Source organism: Martes martes (genome assembly GCF_963455335.1).
Source record: "Martes martes genome assembly, chromosome: 4".
Lineage (NCBI taxonomy): Eukaryota > Metazoa > Chordata > Mammalia > Carnivora > Mustelidae > Martes > Martes martes.
In genome coordinates this window covers 165,054,578-165,081,890 of record NC_137891.1, presented here as the reverse complement: position 1 = coordinate 165,081,890, position 27,313 = coordinate 165,054,578, and the positions used below count along the sequence as shown (strand labels likewise).

The 27,313-nt window shown below is 38.1% G+C and overlaps 1 protein-coding gene across 4 annotated transcripts; it reads left to right on the top strand.

Moving 5' to 3' along the window:
- ZMYM1 (zinc finger MYM-type containing 1) lies at window positions 1–25,750 on the top strand. Of its 4 annotated transcripts, XM_080802911.1 has the most exons (10): window positions 10–97; window positions 1,170–1,227; window positions 8,026–8,195; window positions 9,351–9,423; window positions 9,628–9,877; window positions 16,315–16,489; window positions 20,101–20,254; window positions 21,911–22,048; window positions 22,233–22,273; window positions 22,804–25,750. In XM_080802911.1, the coding sequence occupies exons 3-10, from the start codon at window positions 8,100–8,102 to the stop codon at window positions 25,099–25,101; spliced, it is 3,225 nt and encodes a 1,074-aa protein (XP_080659037.1). In that variant the 5' UTR covers window positions 10–97; window positions 1,170–1,227; window positions 8,026–8,099; the 3' UTR covers window positions 25,102–25,750. The 4 variants fall into 4 exon arrangements, with proteins under 4 accessions (XP_080659036.1, XP_080659038.1, XP_080659037.1 ...); XM_080802910.1 differs by lacking the exon at window positions 1,170–1,227 and having other exon boundaries at window positions 1–97; XM_080802912.1 differs by lacking the exon at window positions 1,170–1,227 and having other exon boundaries at window positions 3–97; window positions 9,351–9,420.
- Window positions 25,751–27,313: the final 1,563 nt, after the last annotated feature.

Genomic DNA, 27,313 nt, shown 5'->3' with positions numbered 1-27,313 from the left:
GCAGAGCACGGCGGGAAAGGGGCGGGGCCTGCGTGACCGTTTGGCGTCGAAGTTCCTTTGAGAATCCTCGTGTGGCCAGCGTCTCTGAGAGAAATTAGTAAGCCCCCTTAAGCGGCCGTAGTGTCGGTATTGATTCCTGTGCCTTACCGGAAAGGGGCAGAAAGTTTCGCCTCTCGGAGGGAGGATGAAGCGTCTAGTCGGGCCGGGGTCCTAAAGATGGGTCCCTGAGGGCGGATTCTGCCATGTGAGGGTCGGGAGCTCGGGGTCAGGCCCCAGGATTGCGTGGTTGCCGTCTCCTTTAACCCTGTGCGCAGAATCGGGGGATCCGTGCGCCGCGTTTCCAGCGTTTCTCGCCGCCTGCTGCCCCTGCGCCGTTACTGGGAGTTGAAGCCTTTGGTCTTTATCCGCGGCCTCTTAAGACATTCATCTGGTCATACGTGTAGTTCCTCATTAAGCAGTACTGTTTTTACAAACAACTTTAAAAAATTCATGGAAGTCCTTTTCCAGTTAGATGTGTACACGGAATCTCAGCTAAAAGATTAAATAGTACAAAAGTTTGACTCGATAAATTCGGACTTCAAATTGAGATTGACTTGAATTGGGATTAATTTATCGCTTTATTTCAGTATATTGCTTTAGTGCCCAGGATTGATAGTATCTTGGTTTGCATGGACTAGTGTTTGCAAACGGTATCTTCCAGCTTTCTCAGGTGCGGTTTCAGTAAGAGTTGAACCACTGATAACACCTGACGGTAACTAGTATTCTTCATGGCAAATACACAAGACGAGAAGCCTTTAAACTTTATAACAAGAACTGTATTACATTTAGCCCTGGCAGTATCAGGACTCAACAGTTTGCCATGTAACACTTAGGCTGAGACAACAGCGTTAAGTGAGTAGATGCCCTTGCCAAAATAGAGAATTTGTCTCCAGCTGAGTGAACATATACAGGTCAGAATCCAAAAAGAATAGGTGAAAAGCTGTAATCTTCCTCATCAGTGACACGGGTATAGAGAACTGAATCGCATTCACCTGGGTGGCAGGAAAAGCTGTTTTCTGAAAGTCAGTGTTAATATAGCACAAATTAATGCTTTGGACGTCTCCAAAATAATTAACATTTGATATATGACACAGTTAACTGTTTATCTTATGATTTTATTGTTTTTAAAGTAACTAAAAAACACGAATGAAATGTTTGCTGAACCGCAAAAGCTACTGATTTACAAGGGTAAGCATGCTCTCTCTCCAACCTGGACTATCCTTTCATCATTGCTTTGTAGGCCCTTTAAAACCTAGCTCAGATTTTATCTTCTAGAAGACTGTGACCATTTTCTCTTCCTTCATTTCTGCTTTTTTACCTTGCATATGTTTATATTGTTACAATTATCCTGTGCTCGCAGAGTATTACAGAGTGTTGGGACATCCTGATTATCCCTCTAATTGTAGTATGTAGGCGCTTCATAAATAGTGGCTCCCCATTGCCTATAGAACTAAGCGTGGAGGTTTTAATTTGGTTTGAAAAGCACTTAGCCATGTGCCTCCAGTCTTTCTGTCAAACCAGTAAAAGAGCTTGCAGAACACAAGTGGTATAAAACGTATTTTTGCAAAGTGTAATGAGGAAGTGGCTGTAATGCAAAGAAGTAAAAAGAGTATATCAGCTTGTGGACACATTGGTCCCTTTATTTTTCTTGTAACCATTACCACACTATATTAATTACTGTAGCTTTATTAGTAAGTCCTCCAGCTTTCTTTTTTGAGGTTGTTTTAGCTATTCTAGGTTTTGTATACTTTCCATATACATTAGAATCACTTTGCAAATTCCGCAAAAACTGAGATTTTGATCTGTAGCTCAATTTTGGGGAAAACTTATTTAACAGTATTAAGTCAAAGAGCATGCTGTGTTATTTATATCTTCCTTGATTTCTCTCAGCACTGTTTTGTTTTTAGTGTAGAGATCTGGACATGCTTCATGAGATGTCTTCATATATTTGATGTTTTGTGATGCTTTAGAAATCGTTGTTATAAAGTTTTTATTTTGGGGGACACCTGTGTAGTTCAGTCTGCTAAGTGTCTGCCTATGCCTACAGCCAGGCTCAGGTCATGATCCTGGGGTCGTGGGATCAAGTCTCACATCCCGCTCCCTGCTCGGTGGGGAGCTTGCTTCACTGCCTGCTGCTCTCCCTGCTTGTGCACTCATTTGCTCACTCTCCCTCTCTCTCTCTGACAAATGAAGAAATAAAATCTTCCTTTTTTTAAAATTTTTTTTTAGATTTTATTTATTTGACAGAGAGATCACAGGTAGGCAGAGAGGCAGGCAGAGGGAGAGGGGGAAGCAGGCTGCCTGCTGAGCAGAGAGCCCCATGTGGGGCTTGAGACCATGACCCGAGCTGAAGGTAGAGGCTTAACCCACCAGCCACCCAGGCGCCCCAGAAATAAAATCTTCTTAAAAAATAAAAATAGAGGTGCCTGGGTGGCTCAGTGGGTTAAAGCCTCTGCCTTCAGCTCAGGTCATGATCCCAGGGTCCTGGGATCGAGCCCTGCATCGGGCTCTCTGCTTGGCGGGGAACTTGCTTCCCCCCAACTCTCTGCCTGCCTCTCTGCCTACTTGTGATCTCTCTCTGTCAAATAAGTAAATAAAATCTTTAAAAAAATAAAATAAAAATAAAAATAAATGGGCCTTGAGAGCTTGTTTGGAGGTTCTAGCAGGGGAGCTCAGCTTTATTTAATTGTCCTAGTAAAAAAATGATTTTTTAATATTGACCTTCCTAAATTCACTTAATAATTGCAGTAATTACTTGGAGATCCTTTTGGATTTTAAATGTTTACAACATGTCATCTGTAAATAATGACAGTTTTACTTCTTCCTTTTCAAGATTTCTTTTCTTTTCTTGCATTATTAACCTGACTAGAATCTCTAGAACAATGGTGAAGTGGTGAGATGAGGTTTTTAAATGTTGATGTTGTATTAAGTTCACTTATTCGATTATTTTACTGCGTGGGGAGAAGATATTCCTTAGGGTTTTCTATGTACACCATCATGCTCTCTACAAATAAAAGCAGTTTGTTTACTTCTCCCTTTCCAGTTTTTTTTTTTTTTTAAGATTTTATTTATTTATTTGACAGAGAGAGTGACAGAGATCACAAGCAGGCAGAGAGGCAGGCAGAGAGAGAGGGGGGAGCAGGCTCCCCGCTGAGCAGAGAGCCCGATGCGGGGCTCAATCCTAGGACCCTGAGATCATGACCCGAGCCGAAGGCAGCAGCTTAACCCACTGAGCCACCCAGGCGCCGCCTCCCTTTCCAGTTTTTATACCAGATTTCCATTCAGTATTTCACTTTAACTTAAAGAATATTCTTTAGCATTTCTACAGTATAGGTTTGTTTGTGATAAATTCTCATTTTCATTTATCTGAAAATCTCCTGATGTCACCTTTTTTTTTTTTTTTTTTTAGAATTTATTTATTTATTTGACAGAGAGCACAAGTAGGCAGAGTGGCAGGCAGAGGGAGAAGGAGAAGCAGACTCTCCGGGGAACAGGGAGCCAGATGTGGGGCTCATCCCAGGACCCTGGGTCATGACCTGAGCCGAAGGCAGACCCTTAACTGACTGAGACACCCATGCACCCCTTCACCTTTGTATTTGAAGGATATTTTTACTGACTAGAGAATTTTAAGTAGGTTTCCACCCCCCACCCTGCCCCCAGCTCCTTAAAGATACTCCATTGATTTCTGGCCTTCATTGTTTCTGCGAAGAGAACAGTCTGTTTTCTAATTTTTGTTCTCCTGTATGTTAAGTCTTTTCTTTAGCTGCTTTTAAGATTTTTTTTTTTTTAACTTCAGTTTTCACGAGTGTGACTATGACGTGGGTAGTTGTGTTTCCCTTTTATATTTACCGTATTTGTTATGCATAGAACTTCTTGAATTTGTGTGGTTTGATATTTTTCTTCATTTTGGGGAAATTGTCTAGCCAACAGTTCTTCAAATATTGCTTCTGTTGGATTGTCTGTTTTCTCTTATTCTGAGACTCTGTTTACATCTGTGTAACCTTTTAGCCTTGTTCCACATATTACTTTACTTATTTGTATTTTTATCCTTTTATGTATCAATCTGAACTACTTCATACTATTGATATAAAATGTATTTATTCATAATTTCCGAATTTTATTTTACAGATCTCAAATTTCCATGACTTTTTGTTTTTTAATTATTCCGGGACTCTCCTAAGCTTCTCCATCTTTTTCTCTATTTTCTCAAATGTCCTAGCCTGATAATACCAATATGAGTTACCTATAGGTCTGTTCTTTTATCTTTTTTCTTTTCTCTCTCTTCTTTTCATTGGTTTTCAGTCAGTCTTATTTGGGGTTTTTTTGTTGAGATGTACCCATAAATTTTTATTGTATTATGGATGAAAAAATTTAAAGACTCTAGGTGCACTTCCTCCAGAGAGGGCTGTTTTCCTGTAGGCAGTCAGGTAGTTCTAACCGACCATACATATATATATTTCCCCCTGCAACAGATTATAGTGATCCTTTTGAGGGTTAGTCTTACCCCTTTTTAGGGCCAATTTATTTTGGTTTGCCCTTTCTTCTAGGGAGTGGTCCTCTAGAGTCTCAACTGCAAGTCCAGATCTTTACCAAATCCCCTCTACCTTTGCTGGACTTAAATTTCAACTTTGTTATTAGCTCTGCAAAGCTACTAAAATCTCTTCAGTTCTTTAGACTCAACCTGCTGTTTTCTGATAGATTTTTTAGTGTCATACTCTGTAATGTACATTTGGAAGTCAGCTAATAAGTGGAGGAGGAGAATATTTGTATGCAAATTGGGAGGCTTGTTTCTCCTTGATTCTGCTTTGTGGAACCTTTGTTCCTGTCCTTCATGCTTTGGCCACCAGAACTCCCATCTCCTTAGCTCAGTATGCTGCTGTTTTCTGCTTGGCCTTTTTCCTCTGCTCTGTCCTGTCACGTGTGTTCAGGGGTAAAGCCTGTTAATTTATCTGTTGTGCCTGGATTTATCATCTCTTCTTTTTTTTTTTTTTAAGTTATCTGTACACCCAACATAGGGCTTGAACTCATGACCCCTGAGATCAGGTATTTTGTGCTCTGGCGACTGAGCCAAACAGGTACCCCTAGACTTATTAGTCTTTTTTTTTTTTTTAAGACTTTATTTATTTGTCAGAGAGAGAGACATGGAGAGCATAAGCAGTAGCCACAGCAGGCAGAAGGAAAAGCAGGCTCCCCGCTGAACAATGTGGGACTCAATCCGAGGACCCTGAGATCATGACACTTAACCAACTGAGCAGGGAGCCTGCTTCTCCCTCTCCCTCTGCCTGCCACTCCCCCTGCTTGTGCTCTCTCTCTCTGTCAAATAAATAAATAAAATCTTTTTTAAAAATGTGAATTTGGTTTTCTGCTTCATGATCTAATCCTCTTTGGTTTAAATTAAAATGTTTTAATTGGTTATTACCAAGTAGTATTAACTAGCAGGAACATGTGCCACATTTATCCTAGGACTGTTACTACTCTGCGACATACATGGTTTATCCCCAGGTAAGACTAGTGATAGACTATATTAAAGAGAGGTTTCAGAGCACCTACCTGGCTCAGTTGGAGGAGCATGCGACTCTTGATCTTAGGGTCATGAGTTCAAGCCTCACTCATGCTTCTCTAACTGAGCCAACCAGGCGCACCCAAAATAAAATCTTTAAAAAAAAAAAATGGGGGATCTGGGTGGCTCAGTGGGTTAAGCCTCTGCCTTCAGCTCAGGTCATGGTCTCAGGGTCCTGGGATCGAGTCCCACATCGGCTCTCTGCTCAGTGGGGAGCCTGCTTCCTCCTCTCTCTCTCTCTGCCTGCCTCTCTGCCTACTTGTGATCTCTGTCTGTCAAATAAATAAATAAAATCTTTAAAAATAAAAAATTTTTTAAAAAATTTTAAAAAAGGTTTCTAGGGCTTATTTTACTCTAATGTGCATCTTGTTGGAAAAAGAAGTATTGAATTTGTATTTCATATATGTTTTTTGCTCTTTTTGTTTTTTCTGATAGCTAAAGAAATGTTATTTACTGTTTTCCCTGCTTCAGAAACATATTTTAGATTAATTAATTACACTTTCAAGGTGTTTTCCATTATTTGCCTATTGGTGTGATCACTGACGTATTCGAAGGGACTCCAAGATGCAAAAGCTCACAGATGCTTTGTTTTATTGATTTTTAGACTTGCATATTTTCTTTCAGGTGAATGACAGTCTAGTAGTTAATTTCCTGTGAGTTTTGCTTTGCTGCTTGTGTGTAATGCTCACATGGGCTGGGCAGAGGCCATAGAGCTTTTATTGCACTTCACAGGCCTTACTTATTCAGTTTTCTGCTCTAGAATAGGGACTTTCAGTAAAAGCTACCAGAAAAGTGGGGAAAGGACCAAAGATGAGAGAAAAGAAGATAGAGGGAACCAGTCTGCCCTGGAAATAGAGGCATTGGGGCTGAGCAATCAAAAGGCAGTTGAAGGAGACACCTGGGTGGCTCAGATGGTTAAGCGCCTGCCTTTGACTTAAGTCATGATCTCAGGGTCCTGGGATCAAGCCCAGCTCAGCTCAGCTCCCTGCTCAGCAGCAGGCCTACTTCTCCCTCTACCTCTGTTCCTCCCACCTGCTTGTGCACACACAGGCTCTCTCTCAAATAAATAAAAATCTTAAAAAAAAAAAAAAAGTCACTTGTAGTTCCTCAAAAGCTATAAAATGGAATTATTTTTTAAGCCTGAATGTGCAGCAATCTTCTTTATTTTGATTTTTGGATTTTAACTATCTTATCTAGTTACCAAAAAGGAATCCATTAATCGGGGAGGAGGGGCAGGCATGAGGTGTAAATGGAAAATAGATTCAAAACATATTTAGAAGGTTTATATTGATCCACTGGTGATTAGATGTGGGAACTTTAAGGGAAGAGGAACTTAGGATTACCCCCTAGTTTTTGGTTTGGGAGATTGGGTATATAGGATAGTTGATTTTACCAAGAAAGGAAACATGTGTAAAGCAGGCTTTGGGATTTATATAAAAATATAGTTTTAAGTCTCTTGAATTTGAGGGACCTGTGGAGCATCCGAGTGGAGAGATTTAGTAGGCAATTAGGTATATGGGCTGGAGCTCAGAAATATAGGGGGAAATCAGCCTATAAATGATGGTTGAATCCAGGGTTATGCCCAAGGAACAAGTGAGAAAGAGTCCTGTGGAATTGTGCTTCGGGGGAACACAAATATTTTTATTTTTTTAAAGATTTATTTATTTGAGAGAGAGCACAAGCTGGGGGTGGGGGAGAAGTAGAACAGAGAGCTTGAGTCGGAGCTCTATCCCAGGACCCCAGGATCATGACCTGAGCCGAAGAAAGATGCTTAACTGAGAACTAACTAAGCCACCCAGGCACCCCAGAACACAAGTATTTTAGAAGCAGGTGAAATAAATGTTTGAGAAGACTGGCAAAGAGATAGGAGGAGAAATAGGCCTTGGAGTCATAGGATTCAAGAAAACAGAGGTTCAAGGGTGAGGGAAGAGAGTGGCCAGAGAGAAGGCAGTAGCTTTAAAAGTTGGATCCTTGAATGTATTTGAGTGTTTATATGTGAAGAACCAATAAGGAGGGAAAGAGGAGTTGAAGAGCATATAGATAATAATCGGCTCTGTAAGAGGGCAGTGGCAGGGGAGAGGTAGTGAGCACAGGTATTTGGATTAACCTTGGATAAAAGACTATGTTTTCTAAGACTATTTAAGTTAAAAGTAAACTTGCGGGTTTGGTGAGCTTATGCTCTAGGCAGCCCTGGGAGAGTAGAAGTGAAGAAAACTAGTTCCAGAAGAAAGCGTGTAGATAGGTCTACCAAAGAATTATATAACAAAGCTATGTTGAGGAGTAATGGATGAAGGGAACAAAGCCAGTGTTGCACTGTGAAGGAACCTTGAGTCTAAGCTGTCTAAAGACCCTTTCTGCTTCCAGAAGTTACCATATTTAAAAGGACTAATTTTAAAATGAGACTCTCCCATCAATTCATATTTTAGGAACCTAGATACTATTCCCCAAGAAGAAATTCATTAGTTTGGAACAGGAGGATTCCTTTGCATCAAACACCAAGATGAAAGAATCACCAATAGATGGTAAATGTGACAAAGCAGGGACACCACAACTGGGACAGCTAGATGAAATTAAGACGGAACCTGAAAATGCTCAGGTAAATATCCTACTTTATTTTCTTTTTTGTAGAGCAGCATTGAAGTATGCATTTCAGTTATGCAGATGCTGGTTTACTGGCTGAAAACCCACAATCTTTATCTTCCCCTAAGCAGTTGGTCAAATAATGCAGGGTATATGGCGTGAAGTGCCATCACAACTAAATGGAAGAATATGATCTGAGCAAAAAATGGATGTTTGGAATTGGGTTTTGGATTAATAAAAGGATTGCTTAGGATATTATGGGCCTAGCCAAGGTTAACGTATTTTTGTTTTTATTTTTCTTAACTTGAAACAATATGAATAACTAATTAAATGTTATTATGCTCCTGACTCTACTTAGTACATTATGAATTCTTGGGATTTTTTCTTTTTAATTATTTTGCCCAAATCAGTTCCATGTTTATTCATAAACAACTTTAGACGTACTATATGCTAAAGAACGTGTAAATGATAAACTGACTCAAGCTGTTAATGTTCTGTATATAATGCCACATTTCCTTAAAATGTATGTATATGAACTAGCTGAAATTTCTAAGGAAACAAAAAGTAAATTCAACTTTAATTTATTTCTGGTATTCTGTTTAGAAATAGCCTAAAGTCAATCAGTATTAAGTAAGGATATGTCACCAACATTGAGTTGGTGACACTGGGGAATGTTGTCCATCTAGGAAGTATTGGTTGCTTCTTCAAATCTATGAACATTGAAACACATAGATCATGTTTAGAGTGCCTGCTGCTCTGAAAAATCCTCTCTAAGACTCATTCAGCCCTTTCCAACAACTTTCGTGTTTAAGGTCTTTATGAAGACCGTTAGCTGTTACTGATTAGAACTAAGGAGGTAAAATAGGTGTCACTATTGAGTGTGTCTCCTCTATTTGTGGTAGCTTATGGAAAGACTACGTGAACAAAAATTACTGAAGTCACATCTAGATATGATAGAATATAATATATATAATGTATAGAATATAATGTGTCAGCCAAAGGTCACCAAAAGGGGAGTGCTCACCTGTGGTTCAGTTCAGTTACACAGTTCACTGCACAAACTTAAAACATAATTTATTATTATTTTCTATAGAGTAATTAGTTGTTTTATGCACATTGAAGTCATTATTTTCTTTCTTTCTTTCTTTTTTTTTTTTTTTTTTTTTTTTAGGAGTATTGTCAAGCCCAGCAGCCTAAAACTCAGGAGAATGAACTAAAAATAAACACTACATTTTCGGACAGTGGTAATAGAATTACTTAAATTAATCATATTTATTCTAACCAATGTAATATTCTGCTTTTTTAGAATGTCTTTGAATAGTGCATTGTTTCTTTGGGGTTTCAAGTCCAGAAGCAACCTCTAAAAGAAAAATAAAAGAAAAATAAAAGAATGCATACTTAATTTTACATAAATACTATTTTTTTTCCTTCCTGTTTTGTGTTTATAGCTCCACAGTTGACTGCAGGCATTCAGCTTTCCCTGACATCATCTGGCATGAGTAAAATGCTTCCTTCAGTTTCAACCACAGCTATTCAGGTTTCCTGTTCTGGTTGTAAAAAAATTCTTCAGAAGGGGCAAACTGCTTATCAGAGGAAAGGATCTACTCAGCTTTTCTGCTCCACGCTGTGCATCACTGAATACATTTCATCTGCCAATTCACCAGCTCTTCCCAGGAGAACTTGTTCAAACTGCTCAAAGTATATAATTCTAAATTATGTCCCTTTTACTTCCCTACATAGATTTTGATCAGAGACTTGGTTGTAACTGTCTACATTTTCATTTTTTCTTTTCTTTGCTTTTTTTTTCTTTTAAGATTTTAGTTATTTGACAGAGAGAGCGAGAGAGCACAAGCAGGGGGAACAGCAGAGGGAGAGGGAGAGGGAGAAGCAGGCTCCCCGCCGAGCAGGGAGCCGGATGTGGGACTTGATCCCAGGATCCTGGGATCATGACCTGAACCAAAGGCAGATGCTTAATCATCTGAGCTACTCAGACGCCCCTATTTTCTTTTTTCTGAAGAAGTATCACCTTGGTTTAGTGAAAGGAAGCTTCTTCTGCTTTCAGTTCCTCTGTTAGATTCTTCAGACATACTTTTTTTGTTGAGAGATTTATGGAAATTAAAACATAAGGAGTTCTGTTTCTCTTCAGCTTTAAATATAATGTAACTACCGACTTTCCTACTCTTTTCAATTGAAATTCTGTATAAATGGGATTATTATATGCCCATTTTATTTTATCATTTAACTATATAGGGTGCAAACCACTATCACATTAATCATAGAATAATTTGGATCTTTCAAGGTATAAAGTAGCCAGGGTATAACATTATAAAATAATGTTTCTCATAATGGTAAATGAAGTTATTTGATTCTTCTGCAAAATTGAATAGTCATAGGTGAACAGGGGTGGATGTAATTTTTTCAAGATTTCAGTGAGCTACTGTTGGGGTTTGTATTGCTAACTATATATGTGTGTGTGTGTGTGTGTGTGTATATATATACACATAGTTATTTATTTGACAGAAATATATATATTATTATATAGGAAGTAGTAGTAACTTTATGAATTAGTGGAAAATCTCCAAGACTTTGAGGGGTGCCTGGGTGGCTCAGTTGTTAAGCATCTGCCTTCGGCTCAGGTAATGATCTTGGGGTCCTGGGATTGAGCCCTGCATCAGGCTGCCTGCTCCACAGGGAGCCTGCTTGTCCTTCTCCCTCTGCTCCTCCCACCCCATTCCTGCTCTCTGGCTCTCAAATGAATAAAATCTTTAAAAAAACACACACACAAAAAAACTTCGAACTCTACCCTAAGATGTATAAAGGATCAGTGTGCTTTGAGACTCCCTATTGTAGTATAATTCTGGTTTGTTATCATTAAATGCTATTGCTAAATTTTAAATATTTTTGTTTCAGAACAAAAAACACATAAGCCACTGGTTTTGTTTGTAAATATAATAAATTCCTTTCGTATGTCTTATTTTGGAATCAGATTGCCATAATTTAAATCTTGCTTCCTCCATTTACGTTTATATTGTGGAACTCATGTGCAACTCATAGGAGCTGTATCAGTATCATTTGGGAGCTTTTTAAATAAAAATACAGAATCTCAGGACTTACCCAGACCTACTGAATCAGATTGCATTTGTTCCCAGATGATACATCTATATGCTAAAGTCAAACATTGAGAACTTCTTAGTATTCCCATTTGTTTTATTAAATGCACATAAGAATTATGAGCATTAAATAATAGATTCAAGTGATCAGAACAATACTGGCATGTAATAAGACCTCAATAAATGTTAATTATCACTGTTATTCTCTTAACAAACTCACCTTTTTATTGGTTGCTTCAGCTCTTTGTTTGGCTGCTGCTTTGGGTATTATCCGTTGCTTCGAGTCTTACTCCCTGAAACTCAACCTTTCTCTTGTGTTTTTTCAACCCTTCAATACTATGTCTTTTTTCCTTTTTGCTAAGGGCTATAAGGCACTCTCTTCAGTCTGCTTTCTTTCTCTGCAGAATCATAAAACTGGAAGGGACCTTAGAGATCATCCAGTCCAAACATTTTCTTTTGGTTTTGAGGAAACTGAGGTCCTGAGAAGTTAAGGTATCATGTTACTGTGTTTGGAGTTTCCCCATTATCCATCTTCAGCAGATCTCCCAGACAGATTGAAAAGGCTGAAACAGGAAAGATATAGTGTGTAAGTCATTTTCTAAGATGGAGAAATCCAATATGAGCAAAAATAATGAAAAAGTTTTACTTCCTTTGGAATACAAATTTTTTGGATACAAAATACTATTGTATAGGTTGGTAGAAAGTTGGTAGTAATGCTTAGGCTGGGAGAGGCCATCCATTGTTCAAAGTAACCTGTGCTGCTTTTTTAGAAATTTTTTTTCTTCCATATTTATTAGCATCTTGTATTAATACATAGTTCTCAAGATTTTTTTTTTTTTAAGATTTTATTTACTTATTTGACAGAGAGAGACACAGCAAGAGAGGGAACACAAGCAGGGGGAGTAGGAGAGAGAGAAGCAGGTCTCCCACCGAGGAGGGAGCCCAATTCGGGGCTCGATCCCAGGATCCTGGGATCATGACCCAAGCTGAAGGCAGACACCCAACAACTGAGCCACCCAGGTGCTGCCATAGTTCTCAGGACTTTAGCTAATTATCAGTTAGCATTGAGGTTTCTTTCATAGCAATGATTTAAAATCTGTTTTCAGTTAATGCGGTATTTATTCTGTTTCATTAACCAAATAAAAGTTATCTTTGAAATGGCATTTTAAATCATGTTGGAAAGGTAAGACCTCTTTTGAGAGCAATGTATTTAAGAAGTGTCATTTCTGTACTTTAGTATCCTAGTTGAAACCAACCAGAGATTCTGATAGCTATCAACAGAGTTCAGAATATCCTGGTTCACTAAGACTATATAACACTTACATGTAGGAAAGTTTTTCAGTCCTGTGCTTAGAGTTTGTTTAAGCTAATTTTAGGCACTATTAAGAAAATTCATTTTTTAGTTTTTTATTTGTAATGACTCCATAGATTAGATTCCAGGAATGTAGTATACTGGTAGCAGTAAATATCAGTAAGTATTTTCAGACTTCCATGCTTCTGCCGATGCAATTTCTTCTATCTCCCTTTCCATCTGTTAATTTTTTTCTGTTTTAAAGGTCTTCCTGAAATATCTTTACCTCTTGTCTGTTCCCGCACCATTTTTTCCTCTCCTCTCACTAACTCCCCCACCCACTCAGAGTCATTGTTCCATGATTTGTGTTTTAGTAGTGTTCATAATTCCCATAGCATTAATCATAAAATTAATGTTTTTAAGGAAAGAATTGATATTGTCCCAGTTAGACTATGAACCTTTTTTTTTTTTTATTTTAAGATGTTCTTTGTTTATTTGAGAGGGAGAAGGAGCAGGGGGAAGGGCGGAGGGAGAGGAAGAAGCAGGCTCTCTGCCAAGCAGGGAGCCGGATGCAGGGCTTAATCCCAGGACCCCAGGATCATGACCTGAGCCAAAGGCAGACACCTAACTGACTGGGCCACCCAGGCGCACCTAGACTATGAACCTCTTGAGATGAGGAACCAGATCATACTCATCTTTATATTCCTCGTGCCTAAACACTAGCTGGTACACAGTGAATCCTGGAAAAATTTTTGTCAAATGAAGTACAAGGATAGCACAATTCAGATACTGCATTTAGAGCTATATTTTAAACCAGCAAACAATTGATTCATGATAATGAAATGAACCTATTATCTTTGGTACTGTCTATTTAAGGAGGAAAATCATAATACACTGAAAATTTATAAGTGTTGAAGTGTTAAAATAGTGTTGATTTTAGGAATATTTCATCTGGGAAACTATTATCCTGAAAGATTGATATTCTGAGGGTTCTAAGTAGCCAGATATGGCAGTTCTCAAACATTTCTGGTCTCTGGACCCCTTTACACTCTAAAAAATTTTTGAAGAGCCAGCAAGCTTTAGTTGATGTAGTAGGTTCTAACTACCAATTACTATGTTAGAAATTAAAACTGAGAAATTTTTAAGCTAATTATTAACTCATTTAAAAATAGTAACTCAGGGATGCCTGGGTGGCTCAGTGGGTTAAAGCCTCTGCCTTCGGCTCAGGTCATGATCCCAGGGTCCTGGGATTGAGCCCCACATCGGGCTCTCTGCTTGGTGGGAAGCCTGCTTCCTCCTCTCTCTGCCTGCCTTTCTGCCTACTTGTGATCTCTGTCTGTCAAATAAAATCTTTAAAAAAAAATAACTCAGTGCTTATTGACATAAATATTTTTAATGAAAAATAGCCATATACATTAAGCATTATTTATCAGTTTTGCAAACCACTTCAGTGTCTGGCTGGGTTTTCACATCTGCCTCTGTGTTCAGTTTATTGGAAAATGTTGTTTTGGCTCAAGTGTGAAAAAAAATCTGGTACTACAAATATGTATTTGGAAAAGGGAAGAGTGTTTTTTAATAGCCATTTAGATTTTGTGGGTGCTCTTTGATACTCTACCAGAAAACAGGTAGTACTTAAAGGTTAGTTACAACATGAAAATTGAAACCATGAATTTTTTTGTACTGTTAGGTTAAAATACATCAGTCTTTTCTATTTTGAATGGTTTTTTTTAACCCATGAATGAATGATTTTTGTTACATGCTATCATAATCTGGAAAATACTGGTTCACTGAGTTATGTAGATCTTCCAAATGTTGGCATATTTTTTTTTTTTTTAAGATTTTATTAGAGAAGAGAGAGAGAGACCGAGAGAGAGGGGGCACATGAACATGAGCCGGCAGAGGAAGCAGCAGCCTCCTCGCTGAGCAGAGAGCCTGATATAGGGCTTGATCCCAGGACCCTGGGATCATGACCTGAGCTGAAGGCAGACACTCAACCAACTGAGCCACCCAGGCGCCCCTGTTGGCCTATTTCTTTATGTATGCATATTTCTTTATGTGATTTTAAAAATCACATTTGTTAAAATAAACACACACCAAAAAATCACCACTAATCTTTTCAGGAAAGCTTAACTATTGGGAAGCAATCAAGTTGGAGATGGCAAATATTCCTAAATTCTGATTTTCAACGAAAGCTCAACTTTTATCATTGCCAATGAATACTACCAGTTGTTTATCTTGAAGTAACAATGTTACTTTATTCATTTTTGAGAAAATATTTGCCAGCTACCCACTCTGGATAATAGTTTGTTCTTTCAAGTAAAAATGTATTCCGTGAAAAAAAGTAGCTACCTCGGGTTGTAACTCTTAACATTCCCAAATGAGATTTACGTTGAGACAACCATCATACTTTAGTGTGCAAGAGAAGTACTTAATGCTTGTGTCCCATATCACACAGAATACTAAAAAGAGGTTGTTAAGGATGAAGTTTAATAAAGTAAATGATTTTTATACCAAATGTGTGGCATTGAGTAACACATACTAGGACATTTTTGTTCAACTGCCTTAATTTGTGCTAAGGCTCTAGCGTTTGACCCAGCATCATTTTTTTTTCTTCCAATGAATTGAGGTGAAATTCACATAAAGCCACACCAGTAGTAGTACAGTCACTGTGTCTAGTTCAGAACATTTCTGTTACTCCAGTGTATCCAGTAGGCAATTTCTCCCCAGAGGTGGTCTCTCTCTCTAGCCCCTGGTAACCACCAATCTGCATTCTATCTATGGATTTATCTATTCTGGATATTTCATATTAATGGAATCCTACAGCATACAACCTTTTGTGTCCATCTTTTAGCATAATGTTTTCAAGGTTTATCTGAGGTTTATATGTATTATAGCATGTAGAGCAGCACTTCATTCCTTTTTTTGTAGCTAAGTAAGATTCCATTGTATAGATATAGCACAGTTTGTTTATCCAATCATTCATTGGTGAACATTTGGGCTGTTTCCATCTTTTAGCTGTTTTTTTTTTTTTTTCTTTTTTAAGTAAGCTCCAGGCTTAGTATGGGGCTTGAACTCAAAACCCTGAGATCAAGAGTTATGTGCTTTACCAACTGAGCCAGCCCAGTGCCCCTATATTTTAGCTGTTTGAAATAGTGTATTTACACTTTTTTGAGTTCTTATCTTCAGTTCTTCGGGGTACATATCTAGGAGTGGAATTGCAGCGGCCCAGGGTTGATTTTGCACCATCAGTTCAAATGTTAACATAGGGGAAAAGGCTTTTTTTTTTGGACAAATAATATTTTAACAAAATAATTTTGTTTTGGTGGACCCCTCTAAAAGTGTCTGGAGGCTCCCTGGAGTTTTTCAGACCATATTATGATATCCTCTGTCTTGTAGATTACAGAGTTGGTCAGGTATGAATATGTGATTTCTCATCATCATTCTGTTATCACTAGCACTAATATAAACTAGATAATCCTCAAAACTGTGCTATCAGTTGTGTTTTATAATCCCTACTTTAAAGATGAGGGAATCAACATTTGGGAGTATACATGACTCACCCATCATTATGTAATGTAAGTCCTGGAACTAAATGCCAAATTCAGGTTTTCTTATTTCAAGGCTGATGTCAGTGTTGTTGCACAGTCTAAAGGTGGATGAAATGGGAGAGGGTTACTTGAAGGAGTGCTTTAACTTATAAAAGTGTTTAATGGTACCCTTGTTTTTCTTTTTAGAGACATCTTAAATCTAAAGGATGTGATCAGTGTCCAGCTAGAAGATAATACCTCTAGCAAGAATTTTTGCAGCCAATCTTGTCTTTCATCATATGAAGAAAAAAGAAAAGCATTTGTTACAATATGCACTAATAGCGTTTTAACCAAGTGCAGCATGTGTCAGAAGACTACTGTTGTAAGTTGCATTTTTTTTAACTTTTAGGGATTCTGATTATTTTGCTTAAATATTAGAGTTTTTACTGAATTTTTTTAAATCCTAGATTCAATATGAAGTAAAATACCAGCATGTGAAACACTGTCTTTGTAGTAATGCCTGTTTTCAGTTTCACTCCAACAACCTCATTATGGTCTGTCTTGAGAACTGTGGGGCTTCCTGTTAAACTGTCTCTAGTCCATTTCATATGCTTCAGATGAAAGGACAGTCCCATTACTCTAATAGTTCAAAGAGTGGGGTGCATGGGTGGCTAAATCAGTTAAACATCTGACTCTTGATTTCAGCTCATGTCAGGAGATCAAGCCCCACATGAATCCCACTCTGTGCTCAGTGCAGAGTTGCTTGTCCCTCTCCCTTGCCCACCCAGTGCAGTTGCAGACTCACTCTCTCAAATAAGTAAATAAAATAGTGAAAAAAAATAGTTCCGAGTATTCTAGCATATAAGCAGATAGGAATAAAGACCTGTTGCATGAAGTAAGAACCACTCCATTCGGGGCACCTGAGTGGCTCAGTCGTTAGGTGGCTGCCTTCAGCTCAGCTCATGATCCCAGGGTTCTGGGATCTAGCCTCCTGCTCAGCGGGAGGCCTGCTTCTCCCTCTCCTACTCCCCCTGCTTGTGTTTCCTCTCTAACTGTCTCTCTGTCAAATAAATAAAAATCTTAAAAAAAAAAAAAAAACCCACTCCATTTGAATTTGACTACATGGGACTCAAATGAAACATCCAAGACTGAGTCCCTTCCATTAGTTCACTTGTGGATGGTCCCACTTTAGGAAAAGGTGGGGATTAGATGTTAGTACCATTGGGAATAGTTTCAGTTGGTAGGATAGTGGAGAAGATTAAATAAAAGACTTCTGACAGTTTCTCTTACATAACAATTCACGATAAATGCTGTATGGAGATTTTCTTCAAGAATCTCAGGATGATCTGGCCTTCAAGAAAAGCCAAGCACATGAAAGCTTGTTTATATACTGCAAATAAAGATAGCAGGAGGGGCACCTGGGTGGCTCAGTCCTTAAGCATCTGCCTTCAGCTCAGGTCACGATCCCAGAGTCTTAGGATCGAGCCCCCGCATCGGGCTTCCTGCTCTACGGGAGGCCTCCTTCTCCCTTTCCCGCTCCCCCTGCTTGTGCTCCCTCTCTCACTGAGTGTGTGTGTGTGTGTGCGTGTGTGTCTCTGTCAAATAAATAAATAAGTCTAAAAATGTATATATGTAGTAGAAATAATGGCCTACTGATCAGTAAGATTCAACCACAAAGTGTTTTTAATTCTATGTTTTCTTCTTTTTTCTTTTTTTTTTTTTATTATTTATTTACTGGACAGACAGAGATCACAAGTAGGCAGAGAGGCAGGCAGAGAGAGGAGGAAGCAGGCTCCCTGCTGAGCAGAGAGCCCGATGCGGGGCTGGATCCCAGGACGCCGAGATCATGACCTGAGCCGAAGGCAGAGGCTTAACCCACTGAGCCGGCCAGGCGCCCCTAATTCTATGTTTTCTTATACCTAAGCAAGGTTAAAATGAACCCAGATTGTTACATGCTTTTCTGAATGAGAAATAATCCCCTATTTCTGGTAGGAGAGCCTGGGGTGGGAGGTTCTGAGAGCAGAGAAGCTGGGTCCTGCCTTGGTGGACTAAATGAGATTAATGCAGGGACGCCTGGGTGGATCAGTCAGTTGAGCATCTGCCTTCAGCTCAGGTCATGATCCCAGAATCCTGGGATCGAGGCCCACATCAGACTCCGTGCTCAGCAGGGAGTCTGCTTCTCCCTCTCCTCCTGCCGCTCCCCCTGCTTTGTGCTCTGTCTCTCTAAAAATAAATAAAATCTTTAAAATAAAATAAATGAGATTAATGCAGTTAATGGTCTGAGCCCCTTTCATGAGGTAGGGTTGAAGTTGTCTTGCTTGTTCAGATGATGCTTTGGGACCCGATTCTACTCCACAAATTCTTCCTTAAAATCATGCAGTTGGAGATAGGATTCTCATCAAGTCTGAACAACTCAAATAGGTCATTTGTAAGCCACATCTTTTTTTTTTTTTTAAAAGATTTTATTTGTTAGAGAAAGTGAGAGACAGCATGAGTGGAGGGGAAAGGGCAGAGGAAGAGGGAGAGGGAGAAGCAGACTGTCCGCTGAGCAGGGAGCCTCATGTGGGGCTTGATCCCAGAACTCTGGGATCATGACCTGAGCCGAAGGCAGATGCTTAACGGGCTGAGCCACCCAGGCACCCCAGGGCTTCTCAAAATATAAAAAGTCATACTAGTAAAGTATAAAAGAATTTTCAGAGTTTTGCTCTGTTTTTTGTTTCATTGTTCCTTTGCCAATATCCTGTTTTTCACAGAAGAAAATCTGTATTTTTCTTTTTGGAGCATTTATTTATTTGAGAAAGAGAATGGGGGCACGACAGAGGGAGAAGCAGACTCCCTGCTGAGCAGAGACACTAAGCAGGGACCCTAATGTGGGACTCGATCCTAGGACCTTGGGATCATGACCTGAGCTAAAGGCACTTAACAGATTGAGCCACCCAGTAGCCCCTGCATAAGATATTTTCATTTGTCCTTGTACTTACAGCCCCAAAAGCAGTTCTTGTTTACCATTGCCTTACGTCCAGGAATGATGGTTCCTGTTTCCAGTAGAAACAATAGATGGTACATCTCACAGTTTATATCATTTATCATTTACCTTTGAACACTTACTGTTTCCTGAATTCTATGTTCTTTTTTTTTTTTAAGAATTTTTTTTTAAGATTTTATTTATTTATTTGACAGACAGAGATCACAAGTAGGCAGAGAGGCAGGCAGAGAGAGAGAGGAGGAACCAAGCTCCCTGCTGAGCAGAGAGCCTGATGTGGGGCTCAATCCCAGCACTCCAGGATCATGACCTGAGCCCAAGGCAGAAGCTTTAACCCACTGAGCCACCCAGGCGCCCCCTGAATGCAGTATATTCTATGTATTTTACTGCTTATATGCTACTTTCTTACAATATGCTTGCAATTTTTACCATGAGGTTAGCCTAGAAAAACAGTGATTCCCACAGCTGTTTTCTGGCTCCTCCTCAGTACCAATGGAAGGCTTTCCTGAGTTCATATTCAAAGTGGAATTGAGGAAAGAGATATGATTGTAAGACTTTCGTTTATTTATCCAGTTGGCTTTGATTGCCTGGAGTGATGAACATATTCTGTGACCTCTTTCTTCATTGCTTGCATATATATTACTGCCACTACTAATATATATCTGATAAAGAACACAAATAGTGATTTATTGACTCTGTTTCTTTCATTTTTGTCACTGTGATCTATAGTGCCTTTTTTTTTCTCTTCTTTTTAATTCAAGTTAGTTAACATATTAGGGTATTTTTAGTTTAAGGGTGGAGTTTAGTGATTCATCATTCATCATTCATCATTGCATATAATACCCAGTGCTCATTATTTTTTTCTGGTTTTTAAGAAAGTATAAAAATGTGGCTTTATTATCATCATTTGTCATGTTATAACTAAGAGAAGTAATGATGAGTATATTTTTGTTTGTTAATAATATATGTCATATGCCAGGAATATGAATATTACTTTAATCTCTAAACAGAAACCAACCAAAACACTTACATCTGTTCCTTGCAAATCATTGAAGCCCTCAGATGAAATGATTGAGACCACCAGTGACTTGGGGAAGACAGACCTTTTTTGTTCTATTAATTGTTTCTCTGCTTACAATAAAACTAAAATGGAATCATCTACAGGTAATATTTGTTTAGCAGTTATCAGAGGTTTAGAAAATGTTGAAGAATATTACTGCTTTCCTTTATAACCTTGACTCATCTTGAAATTAAACTGACTTAAGAGTCAAAACAATGCAAAATTCATTGCAAAAAAATGTTTTCCAGGTGTGCCTGGCTGGCATGAGCATGAACGCTTAATCTCAGGGTCAGGAGGGGTGGCTCAGTGGGTTAAAACCTCTGCCTTTGGCTCAGGTCATGATCCCGGGGTCCTGGGATCGAGCCCCACATCGGGCTTTCTGCTCAGCAGGGAGCCTGCTTCCTCCTCTCTCTCTGCCTGCATCTCTGCCTACTTGTGATCTCTCTCTGTCAACTAATAAATAAAATCTTAAAAAAAAAAAAAATCTCAGGGTCAGGAGTTCAAGCCCCACATTGGGCAAGGAGCCTACGTTTAAAAAAAAAAAAAGTTTTCCAGTAGTTTTGTTTTGTTTTTAAGATTTCATTTATTTATTTGACAGAGAGAGACACAGCAAGAGAAGGGAACACAGCAGGGAGAGTGGGAGAGGGAGAAGCAGGCTTCCCACCAAGCAGAGAACCTGATCCCAGGACCCTGGGATCATGACCTGAGCCAAAGGCAGATGCTTAACGTCTGAGCCACCCAGGTGCCCCTCCAGTAGTTTATATAAAAGGAAGCATACTTCACAACCAGAGATTTAATATTTATTTGTAAAGATTTTTGTGTTAAAATACAGAATTTTGTACTTAGCCCTGGTTTGTAAAAACAAGGTTACTAGCCACATTTTTTACAGGAAATAGAACTAGTTGGAAATACTTGGAAGTTCACTCATAGAAAAGCACAAGTAACCCAAGGCCAACTTTGTATTCCATCAAAGAGCCTCATATAGGACCATTGGTCCTATTTACTTAAAGTAAATGATGCCATGGGCTTGTACATCATATAAACTGGCTCATTATAGAAATCTTTGCAATACTAGCTTAGACACCAGTCTAGCTCCATTCTTGTTGAGGGTTATGAATCTTGAAGGAGTTAGAAATGATACCCATTAGGGCGCCTGGCTGGCTCAGTCGGTAGAGTGAGCAACTCTCAATCTTGGGGTTATAAGTTTTAGACCCATGTTGGGTATAGAGATTACTTTAAAAAAATAAAATATTTTTTAAACTGATGAAAAATGATACCCATTGGGAAATTCTAAAGGAATCTCTTTCTTTGTGGGTAATTTCTGAGAACTTGTATGCAAAGGTAAAATAGATTAAAAAATGGAAAATACCAGTTACAGTCTAAGGTTATTAATGTGTTATTCTAAAGAACCTGGCCATCCCTAAGCTGTACTCCAATATCCAGCAATACCTAAAGCTATTAGATTTTAGGATTTTGTTTATTTACTTATTTGACCAAGAAAGAGGGTGTGTACAAATAGGGGGAGCAGCAGAGGGAGAGGGAGAAGCAGGCTCCCCACCAAGCAGGGAGCCAGATGTGGGGTCAGTCCCAGAACCCCAGGATCGTGACTCGAGCTGAAGGCAGACATTTAACCCACTGAGCCACCCAGGTGCCCCAGGCTATTAGATTTTTGCATTGTTTGTTGAAACATTTGTTTTAAACAATGCTTTCTGATTGATTGATTCTGCTTGGTTTTTGAGAAATCTTTTTATTTTTTTCAGTAAATGTTTCCATGGTACATGATGCCTCAACGGATACCTTTTCTCCAAAGAAAGACACAACTCCAGTTATAAGCAATATAGTGTCATTGGCAGATGCTCGTGTTTCCCTACCCATCATGAACTCTGATGTCTTACAAGGTAAAATTGATAGGAAAGATACTTGACATACACACTGTTTTCCCATCCTTGATGAATCTATCTATATTCTAAGGTTGTTTTTGTTGTCTGATATGAAATAAGCAATTGTAGTTTATGATGCTATTTTATAGCATATATTTTACAGCATATAAGATCTTGAATTGATGATACTCTTTTATTTTAGCAGATACAGTATCTTCAGTAACAGCAAATGTCATTGTTGATGTAAGTTTTGTCCTTAATATTTTTGACACTGTCTTTTCTTTTTTAAGCATATTTTGTGCATATATGTGTGTGTGTGTGTGTCCATATATATATACGAGCATATTCATTCCTGTTTTCATCCAAGAGCTCAAAAAAGTTGAGCAAGAAACATCTTTTGGTATTCACATTCAATTTCCCAAGTGTCAGGTTTGACTTCAAATTATTAATAAGAATATTTAAACAGAAGTATTATTAGTCACAGTTTTTCCTCTGGCTTCTTTATTACCTTTTTCAATATTCTAGGTCACATGAGCAATAAAAATTATTTTTATTACAATTACGTACCAAAAGATTCTTTGAACATTTAATGCTAAATCTAGATTGCAACTTTATATTATAAATAGTTGTTAATGTTTCCCCCTAGTGGAGCTCATATTGTAACTCACCCATTCATTTTATTGTGTTGTTAGAATAGATATGTATGATATTTTTAATCATTTGAAAACTGTTCAAACAAATGCTTTTCTTTTTTTCTCCCTAAAATTTCTAAGAGTTTACCCAGTGAATCAAGTAGTGGTATTGCTACTAGTAGTGTTGAACAGCCAAGCCTTTCACCATCTTCATCAATACCCAGTCAGCCTACGGTTGACTCCAGTGTAGAAGTACAAAAAGATCAAGTGTCAGACCAAGATGCTTCATACAATATGAAATCTATGAAAATAAGTGATGGACTGTGTCACCCAAAATTTACATCCAGAGTACAAAAAATTAAAGATAAGTCACGAAACATTAAAAAATCTTGGTGTTCAAATTTCCAGCATTTGAAAAATATTAAAAAGGATGTGACATTCTGTTACTCATGCCAGTTGTTCTGCCAAAAAAATTTTAATTGTGGAGGAGAATCATTTACAGCCCAAGGAATTTCTAATTGGAAAAAGACTCTAGAAAAATTCAGAAAGCATGAAAAAAGTGAGATGCATTTGAAGTCATTGCAGTATTGGAGGGAGTACCAATTTTTTGATGAAGCCATCAATGATAATTTATCTATTCATTCAAAACAGATTGAAGGAAATAAAAAGTACCTAAAGCTTATAATTGAAAATATTTTATTTCTTGGGAAGCAGTGTTTACCATTAAGAGGAAATGACCAATCGATTTCATCTGTGAATAAAGGCAACTTTTTAGAACTGTTAGAAATAAGAGCAAAAGATAAAGGAGAAGAAATATTTCGACTTACGAATTTACAAGTTGACTTCTATAATAGCACACAAATTCAAAATGATATTATTGAAATAATAAAGACTGAAATGCTTCAAGATATTGTGAATGAAATCAATGCCTCCTCAGCTTTTTCAATAATATGTGATGAGACAACTGATAGTGCCACTAAAAAACAGCTTTCGATTTGTGTAAGATACCCACAAAAAATGTCAAAGGCTGTCTTAATTAAAGAAAGATTCTTGGGTTTCATAGATATTGAAGAGATGACTGGGACAGACTTACATGGGACTATCAAAACTTACCTGCAGCAAATTGGAGTTGATTTGAATAAGATATGTGGCCAGGCCTATGATAGTACTACTAATTTGAGGGGACAATTTAATAAAATTGCAGCAGAATTCAAGAAAGAAGAGCCAAGAGCTTTGTACGTACATTGTTATGCGCATTTTTTGGATCTAACAGTAATTACGTTTTGTAAAGAAGTGAAAGAACTCCGAAGTGCTCTAAATACTCTCAACTCTTTGTTCAACACTATTCATGTATCTGGGGAAATGTCTGCAAAGTTTCAAAACATTTTTAAGCTAAGTCAAAACAAAACATGCAAGAAACATACATCACAATCATGTTGGACAGTCCATGATCATATATTACTGTCTGTGATTGAGGGCCTTCCAGAGATTATTGAAACATTGGAAGTTATATCAAGCCATTCTTCAAACACAAGTTTGGCTGATGAACTGAGTGATTTGTTAATACTGGTTTCCAAATTTGAATTTATCTTTTGTTTGAAATTTCTGTATCGAGTGTTAAGTGTTACAGGAATTCTTTCCAAAGAGCTTCAAAGTGAAACCATAGATATTTTTTCATTGTCTTCAAAAATAGAAGCAATTTTGGAATGTTTATCATCCGAAAGAAATGATACCTATTTCAAAACTATCTGGGATGGCGCAGAGGAAATATGTCAAAAAATAACCAGTAAAGGTTTTGAAGTTGAAAGACCTTCTTTTCAGAAAAGAAGAAAAATTCAGAAAACAGTAGATCTTGGCAATTCAGATAATATGTTTTTTCCTACTTCAACAGAAGAACAATATAAAATTAATATTTATTACCAAGGATTGGATACTATATTAAATAACTTAAAGCTATGTTTTTCAGAGTTTGATTATTGCAAAATGAAGCAAATTTCAGAACTATTATTTAAATGGAATGAACCGTTAAATGAAACAACAGCCAAACATGTCCAAGAATTTTATAAACTTGATGCAGACATCATCCCAGAACTTAGATTTTATCGGCAATATGCAAAGCTTAATTTTGTCATAGATTATGATCGTATCAACTTCATCAATCTTGGCTGTTTGTTTATTCAGCATGGTCTTCACAATAATATTCCTTGCATATCAAAGTTATTATATACTGCTTTGTCTTGGCCAGTTACTTCAAGTGCTGAAAATTCATTTTCTACACTGCCCCGTCTTAAAACATATTTATGTCATACCATGGGACAAGAGAAGCTTAGCGGTCTAGCCCTGATAGCTGTTGAGCAGGAATTGGTAAATAAACTGATGGAACCTGAAAGACTCAATGGCATTGTGGAAAAGTTTATCCATCAGATGAAAGAAACGTAACACTTGCTAGTTTGAATTTACCTAAAAGAATTTTGTTATTTCTGCTGGAATGTTTGTTTTATTTCAGAATTTCATCTCCTAAGAAAAAGATTTTTTTTCATCAGAACATGTAACATTCACTTGATTCAAAATTCAAGAAACAGACTGAAAAGAGAAAAGTCTCCTTCCCCTTTTTAGTACCCATTCCTCAAATGGGTTTGTTCCTCAAATATCCTCCTGGAGATATTTTTCACGAATAGTACTTTGCAGTCCACACTGTTCTTCAGCTTGTCCACTAAACATATTTTTGAGATTGTCCTATACCCATGCATAAAGAGTTTCTTGATTTTTTTACAACTGCATAAAATTTCATTGTATGAATGTACCATAATATATTTGAGCAGTCCCTAACAATAAACACTTTAATTCTTTCCAGTATTTTGCTATTATAAATAATGCTGCATTTAATAACCTTGTACTGGGGAGCCTGGGTGGCTCAGTCAGTTAACCGTCTGCCTTTGGCTCGGGTCATGAACCCAGGGTCCTGGGATCAAGCCCCACATTGGGCTTCCTGCTCAGTGGTGGGGGTGGGGGTAGCCTGCTTCTCTTTTTCCCTCTGCCTGCCGCTCTCCCTGCTTGTGCCCTCTCTGTCAAATAAATAAATAAAATCTTTCTTAAAAAATAATAATAACCTTGTACGTAATTCCACATGAGTGAGTTACTGTAAGATAAAATTTTTAATTAGAATTACTAGGTCAGAAGATTTATGCATTTTTATTCTTGATAAATGCTGGCAAATTGCTTTCTATAAGAAGTATGCCCATTATAGTTCTACCACCCATGTGTGGGATTGCCTATTTCCTTGAATCTTTATAAACAGTGTTCTGAAACATTTTGATCTTTGCCAGTCTGGTAAAAGTCCCAGTGGAATTTTGTATTTTCACTTAAGAATAAGGCGTGGGGGAGGGCGCCTGGCTGGCTCAGTGGGTTAAAGCCTCTGCCTTGGGTTCGGGTCATGGTGTCAGGGTCCAGGGATTGAGCCTTGCATCGGGCTCTCTGCTCAGCTCAGAGGGGAGCCTGCTTACCCCTCTCTCTCTGTACTTGTGATCTCTCTCTGTACTTGTGATCTCTCTCTCTCTCTCAAATAAATAAAATCTTAAAAAAAAGAATGAGGTTGGGTAGGGGTGCCTGGGTGGCTCAGTCTGCCTTCACCTCAGGTCATGATGCCAGTGTCCTGGGATTGAGTCCTGCATCAGCCTCCTTGCTCAGCGGGGAGCCTGTTTTTCCCTCTGCCTGCTGCTCCCCCTGCTTGTGTGCTCTCTCTCTCTGACAAATGAATAAATAAAATATTTTTTAAAAGGGATAAGGTTGGGTATCTATTTGAGCTATTTATATTTCCTTTTCCTGTGAACTGTCATGTTTAAACATGACTGGTTTTGGTTGACACAAATAGATGATGCAATATGAATTCTTTTTTATTTTTAAGATTTTTTTTTTATTTTTATTTATTTGACAGACAGGGATCACAAGTAGGCAGAGAGGCAGGCAGAGAGAGATGGGGAAGCAGGCTCCCTGACAAGCAGAGAGCCCGACATGGGGCTCGATCCCAGGACCCCAGGATCACAACCTGAGCTGAAGGCAGAGGCTATAACCCACTGAGCCACCAGGCACCCCGCAATATGAATTCTTAATCTACTTTGTGAATATATGACGAAATAACGCTCCCCCCCCAAAAGACTCTTTTTCTATCATTATACTTGAGAAAGGTTCAGGTGATAAAGGAAAATCTGTCCCTCGGAGACTTGCAACAATTTAATGGTAGATGTATCTGGGCCTGGAATCTTGCTTGTTTTAGGAATATTTCTCTGCCACTTCTCCCTTTCTGTTTCTTTCTCCTCAATCCTTACTTGTAATTTTTCTAGAAAGAGTATCCATTTTATTTGGGCTTTTTAAAAAATGTATTTACTTAAAGGTATAGAAAGTATTCTTCTGATATTTTCTGTATACTAAGTTTCCTCATTGATTTCTATATACATGCTTGCTTTCTTGATTAGCCAACCAGTGGTTTATTTACTTGTTTTTCATACACATTCTTAGATTTATTTATCAGTCCTACCTTTTTAAAATATTATGGTTGATTTTAACAGAAATACAAAGAGCATATCATGTAACATTTAATCCTATTAAATCCTAACATTTTTACTAATGCTCCAGGTTTTATTTCAGAAATAAA

What these genes read in the sequence shown, in the direction of transcription:
- ZMYM1 (XM_080802910.1), top strand. Translation starts at nt 8,100, where the DNA reads ATGAAAGAATCACCAATAGATGGTAAATGTGACAAAGCAGGGACACCA. An exon ending in ACTTGTTCAAACTGCTCAAA is followed by an intron (nt 9,878 to 16,314) that starts GTATATAATTCT and finishes TTTTCTTTTTAG; the next exon opens with AGACATCTTAAATCTAAAGG. An exon ending in TAAAATGGAATCATCTACAG is followed by an intron (nt 20,255 to 21,910) that starts GTAATATTTGTT and finishes TATTTTTTTCAG; the next exon opens with TAAATGTTTCCATGGTACAT.